At 39.6% G+C, this 19,737-nt stretch overlaps 1 protein-coding gene across 3 annotated transcripts; it reads left to right on the top strand.

The window, feature by feature from the left end:
* The first annotated feature begins 13 nt into the window (after positions 1 to 13).
* On the top strand, positions 14 to 17,772 carry rab15 (RAB15, member RAS oncogene family). Of its 3 annotated transcripts, XM_031730237.2 has the most exons (7): positions 14 to 261; positions 12,111 to 12,171; positions 13,520 to 13,580; positions 14,215 to 14,292; positions 14,840 to 14,929; positions 15,715 to 15,780; positions 15,900 to 17,772. In XM_031730237.2, exons 1-7 carry the CDS (start codon positions 138 to 140, stop codon positions 16,059 to 16,061), a joined length of 642 nt encoding a protein of 213 aa, XP_031586097.1. In that variant the 5' UTR covers positions 14 to 137; the 3' UTR covers positions 16,062 to 17,772. The 3 variants fall into 3 exon arrangements, with proteins under 3 accessions (XP_031586097.1, XP_039455347.1, XP_039455346.1); XM_039599413.1 differs by lacking the exon at positions 12,111 to 12,171; XM_039599412.1 differs by lacking the exon at positions 15,715 to 15,780.
* Positions 17,773 to 19,737: the final 1,965 nt, after the last annotated feature.

The raw sequence follows: 19,737 nt of genomic DNA, 5'->3' as shown, positions 1-19,737 counted from the left end.
ACAAAAAACAAACCCGAAGCCAGAGCCGTTTATGCTGAGCTTCTGAGCAGATATGGGATGCAGGTGGGGAGGGGTCGCTCGTCCATCGCTGAGTTAGCTGACTCCGGCTTTTGTATTTCAACAATACGTGCAACACTATGGCTAAGCAGTACGATGTGCTCTTCCGACTCCTGCTTCTCGGAGATTCTGGGGTTGGGAAAACATGTTTGTTATGCAGATTCACGGACAACGAATTTCACCCATCTCACATCTCCACCATCGGTAAGACGCTGCACTGCCAGCAGGACTCGTTTGTTACCTGTTTTCTGCACTTCATGTTAATCAGCTTCCTGATTTATCCTAACCCTCTTTCAACGTTTTATTTGTGTGTGTGTCCCTTTTTTTGTGGCCAATTAATTTTTTACCAATTAGACCCAATAAGGTTGAACGGGGAAGTGCTGCGTTATTATTTAACCATAGCAGTGAATTCATACAGCAGAAATAGAAAAGCGTGATTGGATTGGTTGGAGAAGCCCTGAGAGGGGAAGAGCCAACACTTGGCAGCCATGCAGATGAGTTCACCAACTACCAGCACTTGGCACTGATTATGCAAACGAGTGCCATTCAAAAAAACAACAACAACCAAATATATATATATATATATATATATATATATATATATATATATATATATATATATATATATATATATATATATATATATATATATATATATATATATATATATATATATATATATATATATATATATATATATATATATATATATATATATATATATATATATATATATGAGAAGTGGACGTTTTGCATCAGCATCCTTGTTACCGGTTAAACTGGAGCCCTGGAGTCACCAGGTGTGCATTAATTGGCTGCAAGTGGTTTCTGATCAAAGTTCATGCCTGGCACAAATTTAGTGACCCATTCTGTGAGGTCTTGAAATAAAATGTTAAATCTTGTAAAGTGAGAGTTTGTCAAATGATTAAAACTGCAAACATCACTCACTAAATATCAGTTACACAATCCAGGTATGCACTAATCAGATGTTCTCTCTGTGACTGACAAGGCTGACTCTGACATGTTCAGCTCCTTCTCTGTTTGCAGAACAAACTCGTAGATTTGCCACTTCCCCGTCGATGACTATTGACTCAGCAAAGCCGAGCCAGCCTTCATTCTCATAGTTAATATGGGCTGTGCGCTTCGTAGTTTGGATTCAGAGTCTCGACAGGCGCATTACCGTGTTTTCCTTTGAGGTGAGGGAAATAAGGATATACAGTAAGCAGCGGGTTTTTCTCACATGCTGCTGCAGAGTCTGCAGGCTGTGTTCTCTGTGTGTGTTCAGTTAATAGAGAGATCTGCAATTTGCCAGAAATGAAGAAGGGAGAATACAAACATTGCCGTGGCTGGTGGGTGAAGAAAAAGTCAGGAAATGCTCCTGCTGGTTGTGAGTGATAACTGACTCTTGTAGTGAAAAGACGCACAGAACATGTTGTCCAGATAAGGTCGAGGCAGTGAATCATGAATCCGGTGTTAAGCAATGAATTTACAGGCAGATATTACTTCACAAGATCCAATATAAAAAGGGAATAAGAACACGACTGCGTCTCTATTTGTTTCTTCCTTTTTATTTTTGGACTCCTTTAGTAAATGAATGCCTTTGTATCAGTTTGAATAATGCTCCTGTAAATAATCCACACTCTATTAAGCTCAAATTCATTTAAAGGCATGTCTTGCTTGATGTTTTTTCCAGCCAGATGTGATATATGCCCACATGCATACAGCTGCAAGGGCTGCAGTATGCTATTTTAAGTCCTAGACCTATAGCACTCCACAGGAAACTTCCACCCTGGAGAGAGTGATGCTTACAGCCTATGCAGCAAGCATTTCTCTTGTCTCCTGCAAGGAAAATCCCAGCTGTTTGTGTATGTTGAAAATGATGAATATATCGATCTTTTTGTGCTTTTGTTACACCATACCCAGCGTTCACAAGCACAGCTGGATGTGTTAAGAATCTGCCGTCCGGCAGGCAGTGAAAATACGGGACAGAGGAGCTGTGGGCAGCAGGTGGTGCCTATAAGCCACACTGAGAGGTCTTTCATGAAATAATTAAAAGTTAATTCTTCTGATAAACAGGGCCCACAAACTCCAAAGGGAAAGAGAGAGCAGGAGCTCAAGAGTGACCACCATCAGTGCTTTCCTTCAGCGGTTCAATGAATCATTTCCCAACCTTCACACTGACAGAGGGATATAAATTCTCTCCCCTGTCCCCCTCATTGGTTACTCCATTATTTATCACATCCCTTTACAGTCCACTCATTCATTTTTCCGCTCCTAATTATCCCAAAACTGCTGCTCCCGTAGCTTCTCATTTTTTCCTTCATAAAACACTATAAAAACCTGAGCCTCTCATTAGGCTGATGCTCCTGCTGTTACTCAGAATGCTACAATCACAACATGCAGACACTAACAGCTCCTTAACAGTGATAATGAATATATAATTATAAGTATGTGGATACCTGAAAACTGTTATTCCATAGGCGTTAATCTGCTGCAAGGCATTTGAAGACGGTCAATTTTCTCCCATATAGCCACAAGAGCATGAATTAAGGTTGTCAGCTGTGACTTGTGGGAGATGGGTTTTGGTCCAGGGCATTTTAAGTGTTTCCACACCTGAAATCCATCAAAACTAGCTGTTTTGATGGATTTCAACTAGCCGTTGTTGTTTAGCTGGCATTGCGTGGAGGACATTGTCATGTTGACATGTTGTTGAACTAACAGGCTTGGTTCAGACCAAAACTACAAAAACATAGCTGGGAAAACATGTCCACTGTTTCTAGAACTACATTTTCCTGTGTTTTTAAAGCATTTTGTTGTCACGTGACCTGTAAATGCTTTTTGGCATTTGATGACAGGTCAGTCCTTGCCATTTCTGCAGGAAGTAGTTTTCAGTTATACATAAGTATAAAACTGTCAAATTGTATTCATTTACTGTAAAGTACATGCAGACAGGTTTTCTAGCGTTAAACAGTTATTTTTACAGTGGAATTACTGTAATTTAGAACAAGTTTCCTTCTATAAAAACATCACAATACTGTGCTGTGTAAAATATTGGCTATGCACTGTAATATTGTCAGCCTGTTATTTAATGTCATTTTAATGCTGCTACTGTAATTACCATTGGAAGTTTAATTTTGCATATTGTAAATCTATATATACACTCACTTTCTCACTTTATTACAAAACCCAGTTCAACTGCTCGTTTACACAAGTATCTATCTGCCAATCACAAGGAAGCAAATCAGTGCATTTAGGCATGTGGACATGATCAAGACAATGGACATGAATTTGAAACAGGGCATCAGATAGAAGAAGAAAGGTGCTTGAAGGACTTTGAACATTGCATGGTTGTTGGTGCCAGATGGGCTGGTCTGAGTATTTCAGAAACTATTGAAGTGCTGTGATTTTCATGCAAAGCCATCTCCAGAGTTTACAGTCAGAGAACAGAGAAGAATTGCCAGGCTGCCTTGAGCTGATAGAAACGAAAAGGTAACTGAAATAAGCATTCAGTGCAATCAGTGTATGCAGAAAAGCATCTGTGAAAACCCGTCGAGCCTCACATGGGCTACAGCAACAGAAGAGGACACCAGGTGGCACTCATGTCAGCTAAGAAACTGAGCATACCTCTCTGTGGACTTACCAAAATTTGACAGCAGATGACTAAAAAAGGTTGCCTGGCCTGATGAGTCTTGATTTCTGCTGTAACATTTGGATGATAGAGTCAGAATTTGGCATAAACAATATGAAAGCATAGATTGATCCTGCCTTGAATAGACAGTTCAGACTGGTGGTGGTGGTGGTGTAATGGTGTGGGGGATATTTTCTTGGCACAATTTTTGAGCCCCTTAGCACCAACACAACAGCCTACGCGTGTACTGCTGCTGACCACCTCAATCCCTTTATGGTCGATTAGCCATCTTCTGTTTTTGTTTCCAGCAAGATTGCATGTCACAAAGCTCAATCATCTTTCTTGAACATGCCAGGGAACATCCTGCACTTAGATGGCCTCCATGCTCATCAGATCTTAATCCAGTAAAGCACCTTTGGGATGTGATGGAACAGGAGATTTGATCATGATTGGATGTGCAGCTGACAAATCTGCAGGTACTATGTGACGCTATCATGTCGGTGTGGTCCAAAATCTCTAAGGAAAGTTTCCAGCAACTTGTAAAGTTTTGTATCATGCAGAATTAAAGCACTTCTGAAGGCAAAATACTCACGCAGTGCAGACCGTCATGTGTGATTTAGAAATCTTTTGCCAGAAATCTACTTTATAACTTACGACGTACCCAGGAACCCCTTTTAAGCTTATGGCGTAATCTTCCACGTAACCTGATGTGCACCTTGTGAGAAGTGTAACTATACGTCGGGTCAATGCAACCTGCAATGACTTGGATGGCGTAGAAGTTTGCAGCGTAGGATTAAAAACGGTTTGCAGTTCCGTTGTAAGTTTGGACGTGGATTTCCCACAGAAGACTAAATCAAGCTTCAATCCGTGTCCTCATTTGCGTCTCCTGAGTTAAGTTTGTTGTCTTTCTTGCACTGAGACAAGATACCTTTTTTCATTAGTATTCACCGTTGCCATGTTAAACCTCATTTGTTCTTTGCAAAACAAAACACTGGAAACCACTTAACACGTCCACAGCAATCAAAATCTAAGCACTAGATACAAAATAGCACCACATTACTTTTAAATATGAACTTAATATTTACACTTCCTTAATTAGCCATGTCTGGCCTGGGTCCAGTTCATTTTTTAATTCCTTTATGTTATGCACTAATTGAAATAGTGGGTCATCTCTAATATGCTTTTAAATCATTAGACTCCACAGAAACTTGCCCTTAATATTATTTTCTATTAGATTTAACACAAGCATTTGAAGTATTCACAAAATACTGCACCTTACCTTAAAAAAAATTCCTATATCTTTTACAATACTTTGTTCCAGCATATTTAGATTCATCACCTTCTAAAAGAGGTGTTCGATAGGCAGTTAGTGTGAGTCACTTGGGCTCTTTACCATGAAATAAAATCAGTGCTATAGTCATTAAAACTGCCACTGCATGTATGAAACGAGAAACTATGACTTAGCTTTCTAGTTTCAGCTGAATAAAAAAGGAAAGATTGAATATTAAGAGTCAAACAAGGCCACGGTAATTGGAGCAAGAGTTCTGATCACACCTGAATGAGTAATACTTCCTCTCTTGTTGAGGTATTTCATTTTATTTTCACAGATAGCTGTGTTCGGGGGCTGGAGCGTGCACACTTGTCTGACAAAGAGCAGCTGCAGAGATGATTTAGTAATGGTATTCAGTCACACTGCTGAGTTTAATCTTCCTCACTGTTGCCTTGCCAGTCTTGTCACTGGCCTCATTGGACCTCCTGGCTGTCAAAACACCAATAAAATATCAGCCCTGTGCTGCTCTATATCATAGCTCAATAAGCAGCTGTCCACATTGTACTGATCCCGGTGGTGTTATGGTTATACACGTAGCTCGCTGCTGCTTGATAAGCTCCGTACTCTAAAGGGTCAGAAATGGATTACAGCCAGCACAGATGGCTATCCTATTGTAAGGAGGTCATCAGCGAAACAGAGGTGTTGTCATAGACTTGGCTTTTCTGCAGCTTCCCATAGCACAGATAGTGTAATCTTATGAGTATATTATGTCAGCTGAGGTGGCTATAGTTGAGGTCGTATTTGTCAGGAAGTTTCAGATGGCTGGGGACTTTACTGCATGTTTCTCTTACTGCACTTCCTGTCACGTCTCTAATGTGTCTTTCTTAAAAAAGACAGGAAAAAGATATAAATACACACAGTATACAGCGTTTTGTCTTGAGTCAACCCTCATTTCTACTACTACAGTCGTCTTTTAGTTTGCCAGGTTTCTTGAAGGACATTCAAAGCTCTAATTTGGATGTTGGCTGTCTTTTGTTCTGATCACTGTCTAGATGATTCCACACTGCTTCAGTAACGTTGAGGTCCAGGCTCTGGGGAGGCCAATCCATGACTGATAGTGTTCCATCATGACTTCTTTTACTATCCACGTATGCTTTGAATGCATTTGAAGTGTTTGGGAATATTGTGATGCTGAAAAATGGAGCCATTGCTTCATTTTTCCATATGGTATGCTTTCCCTATGGTATTACAAAATCTGGTGGTACTTTCTATGTTCGTAACTTAATCAATTTTGAAAAGATTCCCAACACCACTGGCTGAAATTCAGCCCCAAACCATGACAGAGCCTGCACTCTGTTTTACAGATGTAAAACTATAGAGATTCAGTGATGTTCCTCTCTGCTGACCTCCTGCATACATATTGACAATGATTTCCTTCTTTCTGAATGTCTTCCAGATGGTGTTCATTTGCTGTAGTTTAGTTTTTTAGGCCTTGTTGTCCAGTTTCCCAAAGATACCACTTAGAATTGGTTCTTTCCTAAACTGTCTGTTATATGTAGAGTTAGGTTTCCTTTTTACACTCGAAGGAATCATGGGTCAGTGTTTAAGTGGCTTAGCAAACAAGAAAAAGTAAAAAAGCAACTTATACACTTATAAAGTCTCTTATAAGTCTAGCTCTTTGGAAGCAAAATATAAAAAAATGAAGGGGTGAATCGAGACTTTTGGACAGTAAATAGGTAAATTAAATATACTGGAAATGTAGGCAATGGAACTGGGAGCAATTTGGTGTAAATCTGGGGTGCTAGCAATGACACAAATTTATTAGGTGCACAAGAATTTTAATCTAACCATTTAATCATATAAACTGGTTGACCAATTGACCCTGAACGTTTCATACTGAGAGTCATTTTCAGTGGCTCCTCTAACATAAAAAGATTCACAGTGCACAGCCAGTGCCACCCTCAAGCAGAGATTAGGTACAGGCTATAGAAGTTTGTGAGATTACTACTTTTGCAACTCTAAATATTTCTTCTGTCAAACTTATAGTGTTAAATCTCAACCACTGCTGACTGAAGTAAGCTCCATGAATTGAATATGTTTTACACAACTCTTTCTGGAGGCTTTGCAGAAGTTTTTCATACATGCACTCATACACCTCAAGATCCTTAAACAGATTTCATTTTAATTAAATCTTTCTAAAATAAGTTTTTTTTAAGACATGTGACATTTTAGTAGTGATAAAAAAGGTTTTAAGTGGAGATTCCTTAAACTATTCAGCATTTGCCTTCAGCATTTCTATACTTATTTGTCTCCTTCTTCTTTGAAGTAGCTGACATCTATTAGTAAGGTACATTTCTGCCATCTACTTGGCTTGAGTGTACTTAGAAGACCCTTTATTATAAAATCACTCCAAGGGTTCAGTATTAATCATCCACAGTTTTTGTTATACTGTGTTAGAGCAACATTTTTCCTGGATAACCTTTTTTTCCAACCCATTAAAGCAGACTGAGTCATCCTGCAACTGTCAAATACAACAGGTGCCAAGGAATGTAAAAGCTACTTCACTAACTATAAACTAGCATAAACCCCTTTCCTATGAATAGACACATTACAAATGCTAACTTAATGACGTGTCTTTTTCTTCTCTGGTCCTCAGTCACATGTTGGCTCCATAACTTGGTATTCAGTCATAAAACACTTTGACAACCCTTTCTCTTGGACCTTTTCTAAAATTCTGTAGAAGTTTTCCTCTGGCTCGGATATTTTACCCATCTTAAAAAGACATGTTCCACTGTTTTACTCCCTTGACATCCCTAAACCCCGTGTTTTGCTTTCACATCCTCGCTCTTGCTTTTAATCCCTCATGTGTTATTATCAGCCTTAAATAAAAAAGTTTCCCTAACTTTTTTTCCTCTATATGTTCCTGGTACGGGTACTGAAGAATCCTAATAAGATTGTGTTTCAATACAGATTGATGACAAGTTTATTATTGCCAAAGAAGGATTGCCCCTTGTCCTTGTGTTCCCGAAAGACAACAGCTGTTGACAGCTGTTGTCTGTCCTCTGCTAGTAATGCTAGTCATGCATGTCAGATCCATCCCCCAGTGACTGGGTGTCAGTGCCAGAGCATCCATCCGTCCATCCATCTGTTAGTGAGCCTGTCACCATTACCTACAGCACGCTGACATATTTTACTGCCTAATCTGTCTTGCACAGTCAAACATAGTCATCCCAGTAATTAGTCAAGTCAATTTTGGGTGTGTAGCCATTTGTTTTTACATGGCTCTCAAACTGCTGATTGTGAAATGCTGCCATGTTCAATTAACTGCTGTCTCTCATACTGTGCACATTGTGCCTCTGAAGGGAAGAAGCAAAGCTGACAAGAAGCTTTTATTTTTTTCAAGGTGTTCCTCAAGATTAATGTTTTTTTTTTTTTCCAGAGCTACAAAAGCTGAGTGCAGGATTTAGTATGCAGTATTCATATCGCTAATTCAAATGTGTGCAAGTCACGGACACGATTCAGCTCTATTCTCTATCATATATTCCCTCAGGACAATAGACTTTGCCAGTTCATATAACAAAAAGCAATAACATATCAAATAGTAACAGACTGTCAATCAAATGTATTTGTGTTTTTCCTTTTAAGGCTTTTTTAACCGATTGCAGAGAGTTGCAGCAGATTAAAACATTTATGGCTGTAACAGCAGATACACATGCTTTTTTTAAAAATTCTGTCCTTGAACAGCAGTATTCAGGGCGTTCTACATGTTTTCTAATACAGACTGAAAAACTGTAGGGAAAAGAAGCTCAGAAAACACATTTTTATGTTGAAGGCTGTCTTTGTTTCTACGTGCTTTGCACCTACAACTAAATTTGCCTCATTTCGCACAGTTGTTATAAAGGAATCAAAACTAATATAAAAGACGAATGTCGCCACTGTGATGCCACGCATGGGTTTTGAATTCTGCATAGCGAAGGTTAAGTGTTACCATTTGGCCGCTGAGAGGTTTTTCTTAGAGCTAAAAATGACCACAGTTGTATAGAAGGCTGGGGTGCTAATGCTAGCAAGCTTGGTTAGCAAAGTGAACTGTATACATGCAATGAAAAGGCATAGATATAGGCTAATGTGTGCTACATAACAGACACATAATTTCACAATGCAAAGCTGAAGTACAAACCTTTTTGGTGGTCTGCATCAATATTAATCTGATTATTCCATTAAATGCTCAAAAAGGCACAAACACATTGGAGAAGCAACTTCGATTAGCAGAGGTGAACTGAAAGTTAAGGCGACCACACTCGTAACTCCAGTGTGCAGAGAAATAAGTTGTGAATAAAACAACTTTAAATTGAGGGAAACTGTCGTTAGAGGCCCAAACAATTTTTCTACCAGGCTGTAAACACACTTTTTCTGCTGTAAAGTTGGCCATTTAACATGAAAGTCTATTGGGATTGTCTCATTTTTGAAGCCTCAAGTGGCCATTCTAGGAACTGCAGTTTTTGTTGGGGTTTTTTGGCTTTTTCAGCTTTAGAGGTTCCTGCTTGTCCAGTTCCAGCTTGATGGATGAAACCCCTTCTTCCTGTCAATAGGATAAGTTTTGTAAAATGGCTGGCTGGATGAAAAGCCCACTGAAGTTGATTTTTTTTGGCAGCTGGAAGAAGACAGTGTAGGCTGAAGCATGACTTGCTTTTCTCAAAATAGAACTTCGACTTTAATGATTTGTCAGTTTAGTTTTCTTGATTTTCCAGATTTGGTCAGATTCTTAGTTGTAGACATTCACTGTTAAACTGCAGAGCCCATTAGGCTTTCTGTCTATATCCGCATTTTCTGCTTAAATCATCACAATTTGCATGAATGACTATCTGACTTGCTTAATACAATGCAGGAAGACAGCATCTTTTTTTAATGGTCTCCTCTCTTGTCTCACGCCTCGGGCACGGCAAGCTGCTGATTGTGATGCTGACCTTTCATTTAGTCTGAAATCTCTCTGGTCAAAGGCAAAGGTTGAGTATAACTTTTAAATGAGGCCCCTTACTGTCAAGCCAGTTCACTCTAGCCTCTAGCAACATTCACTGGACTCCTTCTTAGCCTAAGTATAGTCTGAAAACAAGCTCGGCCAGCTGTAGTAGATATGCCAGCTTTTCCTTATGTCAGTGTCTTAGAAAATGAACCTCATAATAAAAAACACAAGCAGGACGTTTTCCATTTCTGTTAATCAATTGGACTCGGTAGCTCTTTCTGTGAGCGTGATGCTGGCTGTGGCACAGGGGTGTTGAGTGTCAGGTTAATTGGGATGAACAGTTAATTGATTTCCCAGGGATTAGTGCGGTCTATAGAATCCTGTGGGTGTGCTTTGTATTGACTTAACTGCATTAGTCTGAGATTATAGATAGAGAAAGGAGATGAGGAAAACAATGAATGTAGTTGAATGTAAAATCCGATTGCTTTGTTTGGGAATTTTAGTGTATCCTATCCAAACGTTAAAGACTTACTATAGCAGTTGTTTGTTATTATTGATATTCAGGGGGTTTGGGGGTATTGCGCTGGCACGGCTGGCAGCCTTAACCCAATTTCCCTCGGGATGAATAAAGTATGATCAATCAATCAATCAAAACAGGACTCAGTTTACTGCAGTTTCTCTGAGATCCTGGCTTCAGGCTCTTCTTCTACAGTCTTATTACATATACACTGCTATCCAAAAGTCCTCATTTCCCCACATTTCTTTATATGTTTTTTTTTTCTAAGGAGCCAGAATTTCTTATAATTTTTAAGGCTATATTGAACAAGAGTTTTCCAGCTTCTGAAGTTCTTTCAAAGTTTTTCTTTGGTCATTTGTTGCTTTGTCATTCATTTGAAGTCCACTCCTTGCACCTCACTGTTGCAAAGTCTTTTAATTTGTTAAGCCACTTAAGACTTACCTATGAGTCTTTGGAGCATTAAAAAGGAGCCCTAACTCAAGGGAACCAGCGTTAACAGACAACTTAGCCAAGAACCAATTTTAAATTGTGTCTTTTTGCATTTTGGCCTTAGAAGCCTTTAACAAAAACTCAGCATTTTAAGGCTTTCTTTCATTAATTCTAGGAAAAATTGAATGAAATAGTGTTTTTGCACAAAGAATGTGATTCACAAAAAACTATTAGTGAAAAACCTCGCATATGTTAGCATGGTAAGATGTGGAAAGCAGCAAAAGCTTCATTTTTCATCATGAAAAAGACAAACCTAGTAAAAGCATGCATGCACGGTAAATAAAAAACGCCACAGTGCACAAATGTCAGTCATGGATTGGCCTCCCCAGAGCCCAGACCTCAATATTATTGAAGCACTATGGCATCATCTTGACAGAGAACAGAACAAAAGGCAGCCAACATCCAAAGTAGAGCTTTAAAGTTTTGAATCTGCTTAAAGAAATTACAAGAAAGCTTGTCTGAGCCTTGAATAATTAAAATGGTCATACCAAATATTGACTTTCAAGCTCAATAGAATTGTGCAAAACCTAGTTTTTGCTTTATATACTGTATTTCCATGTATGTTTCTCCATGTTTCCATAAATTGCTGCACAATTACAAGCAAAGTATAAATGCCAAAAAAAACCAAAACTCATATATGTTCAAAAATGGACAGTCCTCCTGATAGAAAATAAACTTGCCCCTGTCTGACTTTCTGTGAATAATATCACACTCAGCTGTCTGAAATAGATCAGAGATCACTGAAGCGTGAGTGACTGTTTACTTAACCCCTTCCCAGCTCTCTTTTCTTTCTTCCCATCCCTCCTGTTTGCTGTTATGCTGTGCTCAGTTATCATATAGCTCTTTTTTTCTTGTTCCACCCCCCCTCCCCCAACCCCTCCCCCACGCAGTCAATACAAAGGACTGAACTAAACGAGCACTCTGCTCACTGGATCATCAGCTCGACCTTGTCTCAGGCTGATTATACAGGGATGATGTGCCTCTCCTATGATGTTGCAAAGCTGGAGCAGATAGTGGTAAACCTCCGTCTGTCAAGCTCGGTTAATTAATGTTAGTCGCTTAGCGAAAGGAGAGGGTATACAATTCTGACAACAGTCAGAGCATTTATCCTGTCTCTGGGAGAAATGTCAAATAAAGCTACTCTGTGAATGTAATGCTGTGTTTCCTAATCGTATCTTCTCCCTTGCAGGGGTCGACTTTAAAATGAAGACACTACTAATAGATGGTATCAAAGTTCGCATACAGATATGGTAAGAAACTGGGAAGAGACAAAATCTTATTATAAGGCGCTGTACGTTGTTTGGAGGGTTAGCCATAGAAAAGTATTATGTAAACCATAATGCCAGCTACTGATATGTGGGCTACTGTTCTGAAACCTCATGTCAGGCATTAAGGCCGCCACCATCCTGTTTTTTTGGAGCACAAAGGGACCATATTTGGATTGAAGGGTGGAGATAACAAGCTTGGTTAGCAAGGTGTATTCATAAATTGCATAACTGCTAATTAGTGATAAAATAAAGTAAAATCAGTGTAGTGGTTAACACGTTTGCCTAACACAAGTTCCCTTGTTTGCAGTTAGCTGGAGACACAAATCCTGATAGGGTTGTGTTGGGAACGTCATCTGTGTTTCTTAAAATTAAACAGGAGAAGCCGAAAGAAACTTTAGTGCACAACAAACCGTGCTATTTGTTAGATAATTATATCAAAGGCACAACCGCAGATGAAAGTTCTACTTTGAAGCCTCAAGTGATTTCAAACCACAGATAATTCTCCATTTGAAGACATAGTATGACCAAGATTTACAAAATATTTTTTAATCCAGTGTCCCAGATCAAAAATGAATGATTGAGTCCAAAAACTCAGCAGGAAGGTGTTTACAGAGGTCAACACAGACTATAGGATAAAATGTCTTTTTGCAACCACAGCTATCTCCATCTGGCGGCCTTCAGATAGCATCCAGGTTTAAAGCCCACCTGCGTTGACTTCACCTAGAAGATAGCACGTATATTTTAGTCACCCATCTTTCATGCATATTAAATCCTTGATGCTGTTGAAAGGATGATGGTGTAAATTTGCTCTGAGCACAAAAGTGTTTTTGTAGCACCAAACCTGGAGTTTGTGCCCTGTCGTAACTCACAACTAGAGTGATGACATTTTCCCAAATTTAACCACTGATGCGTCACACTGACGTTGTAGAATTAAGTAGAAATCTAAATGCATGGGGGAATTTTCTTTTTATGCAAAAAAAATGATAAAACTCAGTAAAATCACTCAACTCTTTTATCTATTTAACCAGATCACAGATCAACTGCTGGGTTTTTTTGCATTTTATCTAGAGAGCCTATAAACCACATTTCACATGTATCCATCTACCTGAAGTCTTAACTGTGACATCGCAAAAGCTGCACAAGAGTCACTAAAAAAAGCTCCGCTGACCACAGTTTTTTTAAATTATTGTCTGAAAAGCTGAAAAGGTCTCTGGTCAAGATTTTGCTAAGTGTCCTCTTTAGCCTCAACACTTCTAATTACCTGCCTCCTGCGCTCCGTGTCATTGTATTATAATTACAAAATGAATATTCATATATGTTTGTTTTGCAGGGACACTGCAGGCCAGGAAAGGTACCAGACCATCACTAAGCAGTACTACAGACGAGCGCAGGTAGCTGACCTTAAGTCTCCTTCAGTTACTCTGCCATAAATTGATGTAATATTATTTCTGCACACACACAGTACAAATTTAAGTCTAATCTGTGTTAAATTCAATTTGTTCCCGCTACAAGAATAACCCTTGCCTAATCCTTACAGCTGCTTATGTTACTTCTCTTAAAGGGATCATAGTGGAGCTGCTACCGTGAGGTTATCACAACAAAAGGATTTTATCTGAGACTAGTGGTGGCGTAAATGTTCTTCTTCCTTTCCTCAAAGGAGTGTGTAGCCCTTTCGCAGCAGCATGAAATTTGTTTTGGGCTGCTAAAGAGGTTAAACTGGCTGAAACCTAATTGTCTATTTACCAGAAACTGGTAATGAAATTGAAAGGAAAGTTTCTTTATCCTGTTTTGTGCTATAAAACAATTGAGTGGATTTCTCTTCCAGACTGTGGCTCACAACACAGTAGAGGCAGCCAGTTTTCCAAGTGCTAGTCTGGTTTGTTTATGGGAATCATAGGAACGTGTTATGAAATGCTCCAAAAAGGGTTCAAGCAACTGAGAACATTTTGTAGACATGAATCTCAAAGGTGCTTGAAAAATATGCATGTTGTTGTTGTTTTAAAACCTTTGACCATCTCTTTTCAGGGGATCTTCCTGGTATATGACATCACGAGTGAGCGATCTTTCCAGCACATCATGAAGTGGGCCAGCGACGTGGACGAGGTGAGTCAGTGTGATTTGGGATTTAAGAACTCGATAAATCAGGCACATTTTTCTTCAACACTGTCGAAAGGCCCGAAGTAACAAATGTACCGAGTGTGCAGAGGCTCCAGCTTGACGAAGAACATATGGCTGGCATGGTGTGATAGAAACCAAACACACTGACCTGACAGCTATTCCGTGTTTACGGTGTTTCGTTTGTCATAAATATCGGGAAGAACACGGTTTTTCCACATGCGTTCGCTTTTTCTTCATAAAGCTCTCTCGTCTTCCGCTCCCCTTTATCATTTCCCAGGTGATCTTATGCTATTAATTTAGTCATTATGAATGTAATTTCCTCTATGGGTCTCTCCAAATATATCACCTATTGATGCTGGCACGCTTCCCACTTGCTTTTAATCTAGGTCTCATTTCCTGTACACTGTCTCGCTCTCTGCATTCTCCTGGCATTTGAAACGGCTCTCTGCTGTCTTATCGCTTTCATTTTGTTTTCTGCTCTTCTCCCTTGTCTGTAAACATCTCTTCATGTCCACATCGCAAACTCCTGCAGTATGCTCCTGACAAGGTCCAGAAGATCCTCGTAGGGAACAAGTCAGATGAAGTGGACAAGAGGCAGGTGGCCACTGAGCAAGGCGTCAAGGTGGGTCACTCTGGCATCGATGGCTGTGTGTACCTAGCAGAACTTGAGTTCAGTTTAGATTAAATGATACATAAATAAAATAGAGGTAGATTCATAGGTTCATTCCCAAAATGCCCAGAAAATGTACTTAAAATGATTCACAGTGGCAAGTTCTCTTAGTTCATGTCTGTTTATTTATTGACTATTTTTAGTCTGACTACAGACAGGTGACCAAGTTTGATTTCTTTCTAGTTCTGATGTTCTAGGTTTGCCATAATTGAACAACCCTACAGATGGGTGACATATCAGAACCTTTGAGGGGTTTATGTCCGACAATATTTTCACGGTACGGCCTTTAAGGTGTCGTGGATAAACGCAACAAAATAAAACCACTACCAAAACCGGTACCAAAAAAAAAAGAAGAAGAAGATTTATTCATAACACGCAGCAAAAGATCCAGGGAAACCGAGTTAACGATAAAATCGATTTAAAAAAACGATAAAAACCCTGAAAACCATACTTTTCAAACCCAAGCCTCAACTCTTGTGGCCCAGTACCAAACGGGCCACCGACCCGGGGTTGGGGACCGCTGGTTTAGATACCTGGGATTATTCGGAGAGGGAGCCGTCACTAAAGAAACACAGCGTGCTCAGTATTTTTCCATTTAATGGAGCATTTCTATTCTAATGGGAGTTCATAGTCACCACTTCTTTTAGAGATTTTAAAGTAGCATCTCCTAATTTCGTTAAAAAACTTTAATTAAATAAATTGAATTGCTCCCATTTTCACCGTAATCTGTCTTCCAGCTGGCCAAGGCTTATGGAATGGACTTCTTTGAGACAAGTGCCTTCACCAATCATAATATAACAGAGGTGAGGTTACACGGGGAGACACTTCTCTCAAGGCCATGCACAGAAATGCATGTACCTGTAATTGCATCACAGGGGGAAATTCCTTGGTGTCTCATCATGTCTCTGTGTCTCCTCCAAAGACTTTTACACGACTGGCTGAGCAGGTGCTGGCAGCAAACAAAAAGGACCTGGATCTACTCCGGATGTCCATTAACGACGAGCTCAATCTCACTGCTCTGGAGGAAGAGGAGGGACTCTGTGACAGTGCTGCTGGGGAGCAAGGCAAAGGCTGCTGGTGTTAGAGGAAAACCTTGAATCCTGACTGAACATATGTCACACATGCCACACACTTTGCACACTCCTGGAAAAATGTGTTTCCTTTTCTTTCTTTTGTTCTCACCTGAGGATGAGACTCACCTGTCTGTAATTTTGATATCAGCTGTGTTTCATCTTAGTATTTTAATTTAGTTTAGTGGGGCAGGGCCAAAAGTGCTAACAAGTCACTTGAGAGCAGTTTTAAGGGTCAAACTAGAAATATTTTGCTGAACAAAGGCTGTTTGCCTCCTTGCAACTGAATGTTCACTATTTTCTGAACAGTTTAGCATGTCTTGTTAACCAAATGCGATCTCTATCCACTGCAAATTTGGCAATTGACACAAAACTTCCATAAGAGGTAAAAATAAATTTTGATAATGTTTTCTTTATAAGCTACACAGATGTAGAGTACAGAGGAATTGGTTGAAATCACCTTTTTTACCTTTAAATGCTTTAGCTGCAGTACAAGAAATTACCACAAGAGGGTGCTATATGCATTGCAAAAACAGCACTCGAGATGTCCAACGGTCATTACATCCCTGTTTTTCTTCTTCTTCCGTTCGTTTTTGGTTTTATTTGCACTTGCAGTGGCTTCCTTCAACGGAGTGAAATGATTCTGAATATATGCATCCACTTTATTGCATTTTGTTTGCATTGTTTTCATGCATATCATGACTACAGAGGAAGTGTTGCAGCTTGTAATATTATCCAAGTGGTCTGATTTACCAGTCTATGGCGAGGGAAACATTGAGAGCAAAATAATGTAGTTTCCCTGTAGCAAACAGAAGGTATTTTTATTATTTTATAGAGTTTGTTTATAGAAGAAACTATAGTACAGGCGGATTGCTGACTGCTTATTGCATTGTACATACCATGTTTTTAAAAGCAGTGTAGATTGATAGACTCATGAGCAAGCGTACGTCATGAACTTCACTGTAGAGGGCTGTATAAAAAGTCCACATGGGTATTCTCGTTGGTCTGAAATATTCCCTTTGTGAAGATAATGTATCGATCATTTTGTTCTTTTAATAGCTGTTTTGTACAGAGTTCAGTGGAGATGCCTTTTCTTTTGTTTGCTCACAGATTTAACATAGGACGAATGAGGGTTCTGCATGCGTTTCACACTCTTTTCCTTTCTTTTTATTGTAACTTCAATGAAGTTAATATTCACCTAACCGTAATATAAGTGAAGGATTTGACCAGAGTTGCCTGTTTGGAGAGTAGACACAGAAAGATGAACTTTGGCTACATTTTTTGCAACTTAGTATTACTAAATGCTAATCAAAACAATTGTTAACGTGTGCAACATGTGAAGCGGCGGTATGTCGTAGCGAATGATGTTCTGGACTACACTCTAGATACACAACGTATCTGTGTTGTTTTCAGGAACTTTATTTTTCTCTTTCTTTCAGACTACTTTAATTGCATTTGTGTAACTATATTACATGCAACATGTTAACCTTGAAGAAATGATGTCTGATGTTTATGAGTAAATACTTGCAGATATATGACACTGTGCCCAGATGTCTTCTTGGTAATCACTAAATATGATTTGGAGATGCACTACATAGTACTATGCTAAATGTTCGGGTACTAAAGACAAGATTTTAATGGCAAAAACATAAAACCTTTGCTCATTTAACCCCTTTTTAATAATTATTATCAGAATCCCTGAAATGACACGTTTCCTGCTTTTTGTCTTTTAATGCCTATTATTACTCTTACTTTTACCAGATGATGGTATTGCACTGTATCAAGTAACATAGAATTGCTGTATTGTGATATCATTATCAATGTGTGGGCAATGGTATCATATCATATGCTGAATTGCTCTCACTTTAGACAGAAAATGAATCTAAAGTGGATCTGAAATACAGTTTATTGTGTTCGAAATTTCTTTATCAAACCAAACCACTGTCTTTCCCTCTAGTTGGCCAGATGTTGCTAGTGTATAAACCTAACCATAAAAAAATGCAATTACAGTCCAGTAACTACAAGTTAAGGATGCTGCCAGTGAACTGATGTTTGTAAGTATTAATGCATTTGTTACTTAACAAGTATGTTAATTACTGAATCCACATTAAGCTAAAACACGAGACAATCTGTTGTGCAAGTGTTGGTGGTCACTGGTAGCATGGCACCTCTCACAATGATACTGGCATTGAGTTACAGTTAAAATCTGGTGAGCTGCACAAGCTACTGAATCTTTAAATTTTAGTACAACCAGACGCACGTACATTTTTCTCCTTCAAATGTTAGTAAAAACGTATTTTCTGCTGAGTGTGCTCATTTATTCTTTTCCTTTTACAAAATAGAGCTATCCATCCTTTTTCTCTGACCGTAATCCAAGAGGCAATCATTTATACATAGTTAATGCTGAAGGATACATATTATAGGTGTGCCCAATGAATTAAAATTCTCAGATACATGTTTCATAGTAAACATAAAATGCATTGTTCATAACTGTTATATATATGTACCCGAGATAGGGTACCAACCCCAAGTGTGATGGAAGAAGGAGTGTTGATTGCGAGAGCAGCTGACCTGAAAGAAAGGATCATGGCAAAGCTGGAAACCTGGATCCTCCATAGCTGGTTACCAAGACTGCATGAAGTACCCTCTGAAAGTCCACTAGAAGATGGGACTGCAGCATTACAGACAATCCCTACTGCAACCATCACCGAAACCAACCAGCTGATCTAGACAACGGCAGTAGTGATCAGTGAGATGCTTGGCTACAAGATGAACAGGGACAAGGAGCAGTACCCTCTATGGAGAAGGAGAAGCAGGCCAAGATCACGGTAGCACGGAGGAAAGTTAACCAAATATTGGAGCTGCAGAAAGGTGCGATAAAAAAGGTGCCTAAGAAACGCAGCAAGGTGCCCATATCTGAGCCTTGGAAACTGCCAAGCAAAGACCCACAGCCTTGGCCAGTCAATTGAAAAGGTACACCAGAGAGATAGAAGGTAGAAGAATAAACCAGGTCTTCTTCACGGAACCATCTAAGGTAGTGGCAGAGCAACAATATGAGAACAGCACAACCGAGGCTGGAGACAGGGCAATACTGGGCATATGGGAGCCAACGGCAATGCCCAGTGGCTAGTGGATCTAAAAGCAGACCACAGCAACATCCCTGAACAAGGTCCAGTAACCATCACAGTGGCAGATATCCAAGAAAGGGTCTCCAGAATGAAGACCTGGACAGCACCAACCCCAACATGTTTCACGCCTACTGGCTGAAGAAGCTGATTGCACTCTATGAGCATCTGGCAGCTCAAATGAACCAGCTGCTAGTCAACAAGAGACACCCAGAATGTCTGACTAAAGCCTGGATAGTCCTGATCCCCAAGAAGCCCCAGAAGGGACCAGTCCCATCCAACTACCAGTACCACATGGAAGCTCCTGTCAGGTATCATAGTGGCTAAGATGAACAGGCACGTGGCTCAGCACATAAGTGGGGCACAGAAAAGGAATTGGCAGGAAAGAGAAGCAAAACACCAGCTCCAGGTAGACAGACCAGTTCCCCAAGACTGCAAGACCAGACTGACCAATCACTGCACCAGCTAGATTGACTACAAGAAAGCCAATGACTCAATGCCCCACACATGGATTCTGGAATGCCTAGAACTATACAAGATCGCCAGGACCCTAAGAGTCTTTATC

This window comes from Oreochromis aureus, linkage group 15 (genome assembly GCF_013358895.1).
Source record: "Oreochromis aureus strain Israel breed Guangdong linkage group 15, ZZ_aureus, whole genome shotgun sequence".
NCBI lineage: Eukaryota > Metazoa > Chordata > Actinopteri > Cichliformes > Cichlidae > Oreochromis > Oreochromis aureus.
Note: the sequence above shows the minus strand (reverse complement) of the source record. Positions and strands in the feature narration are given on the sequence as shown.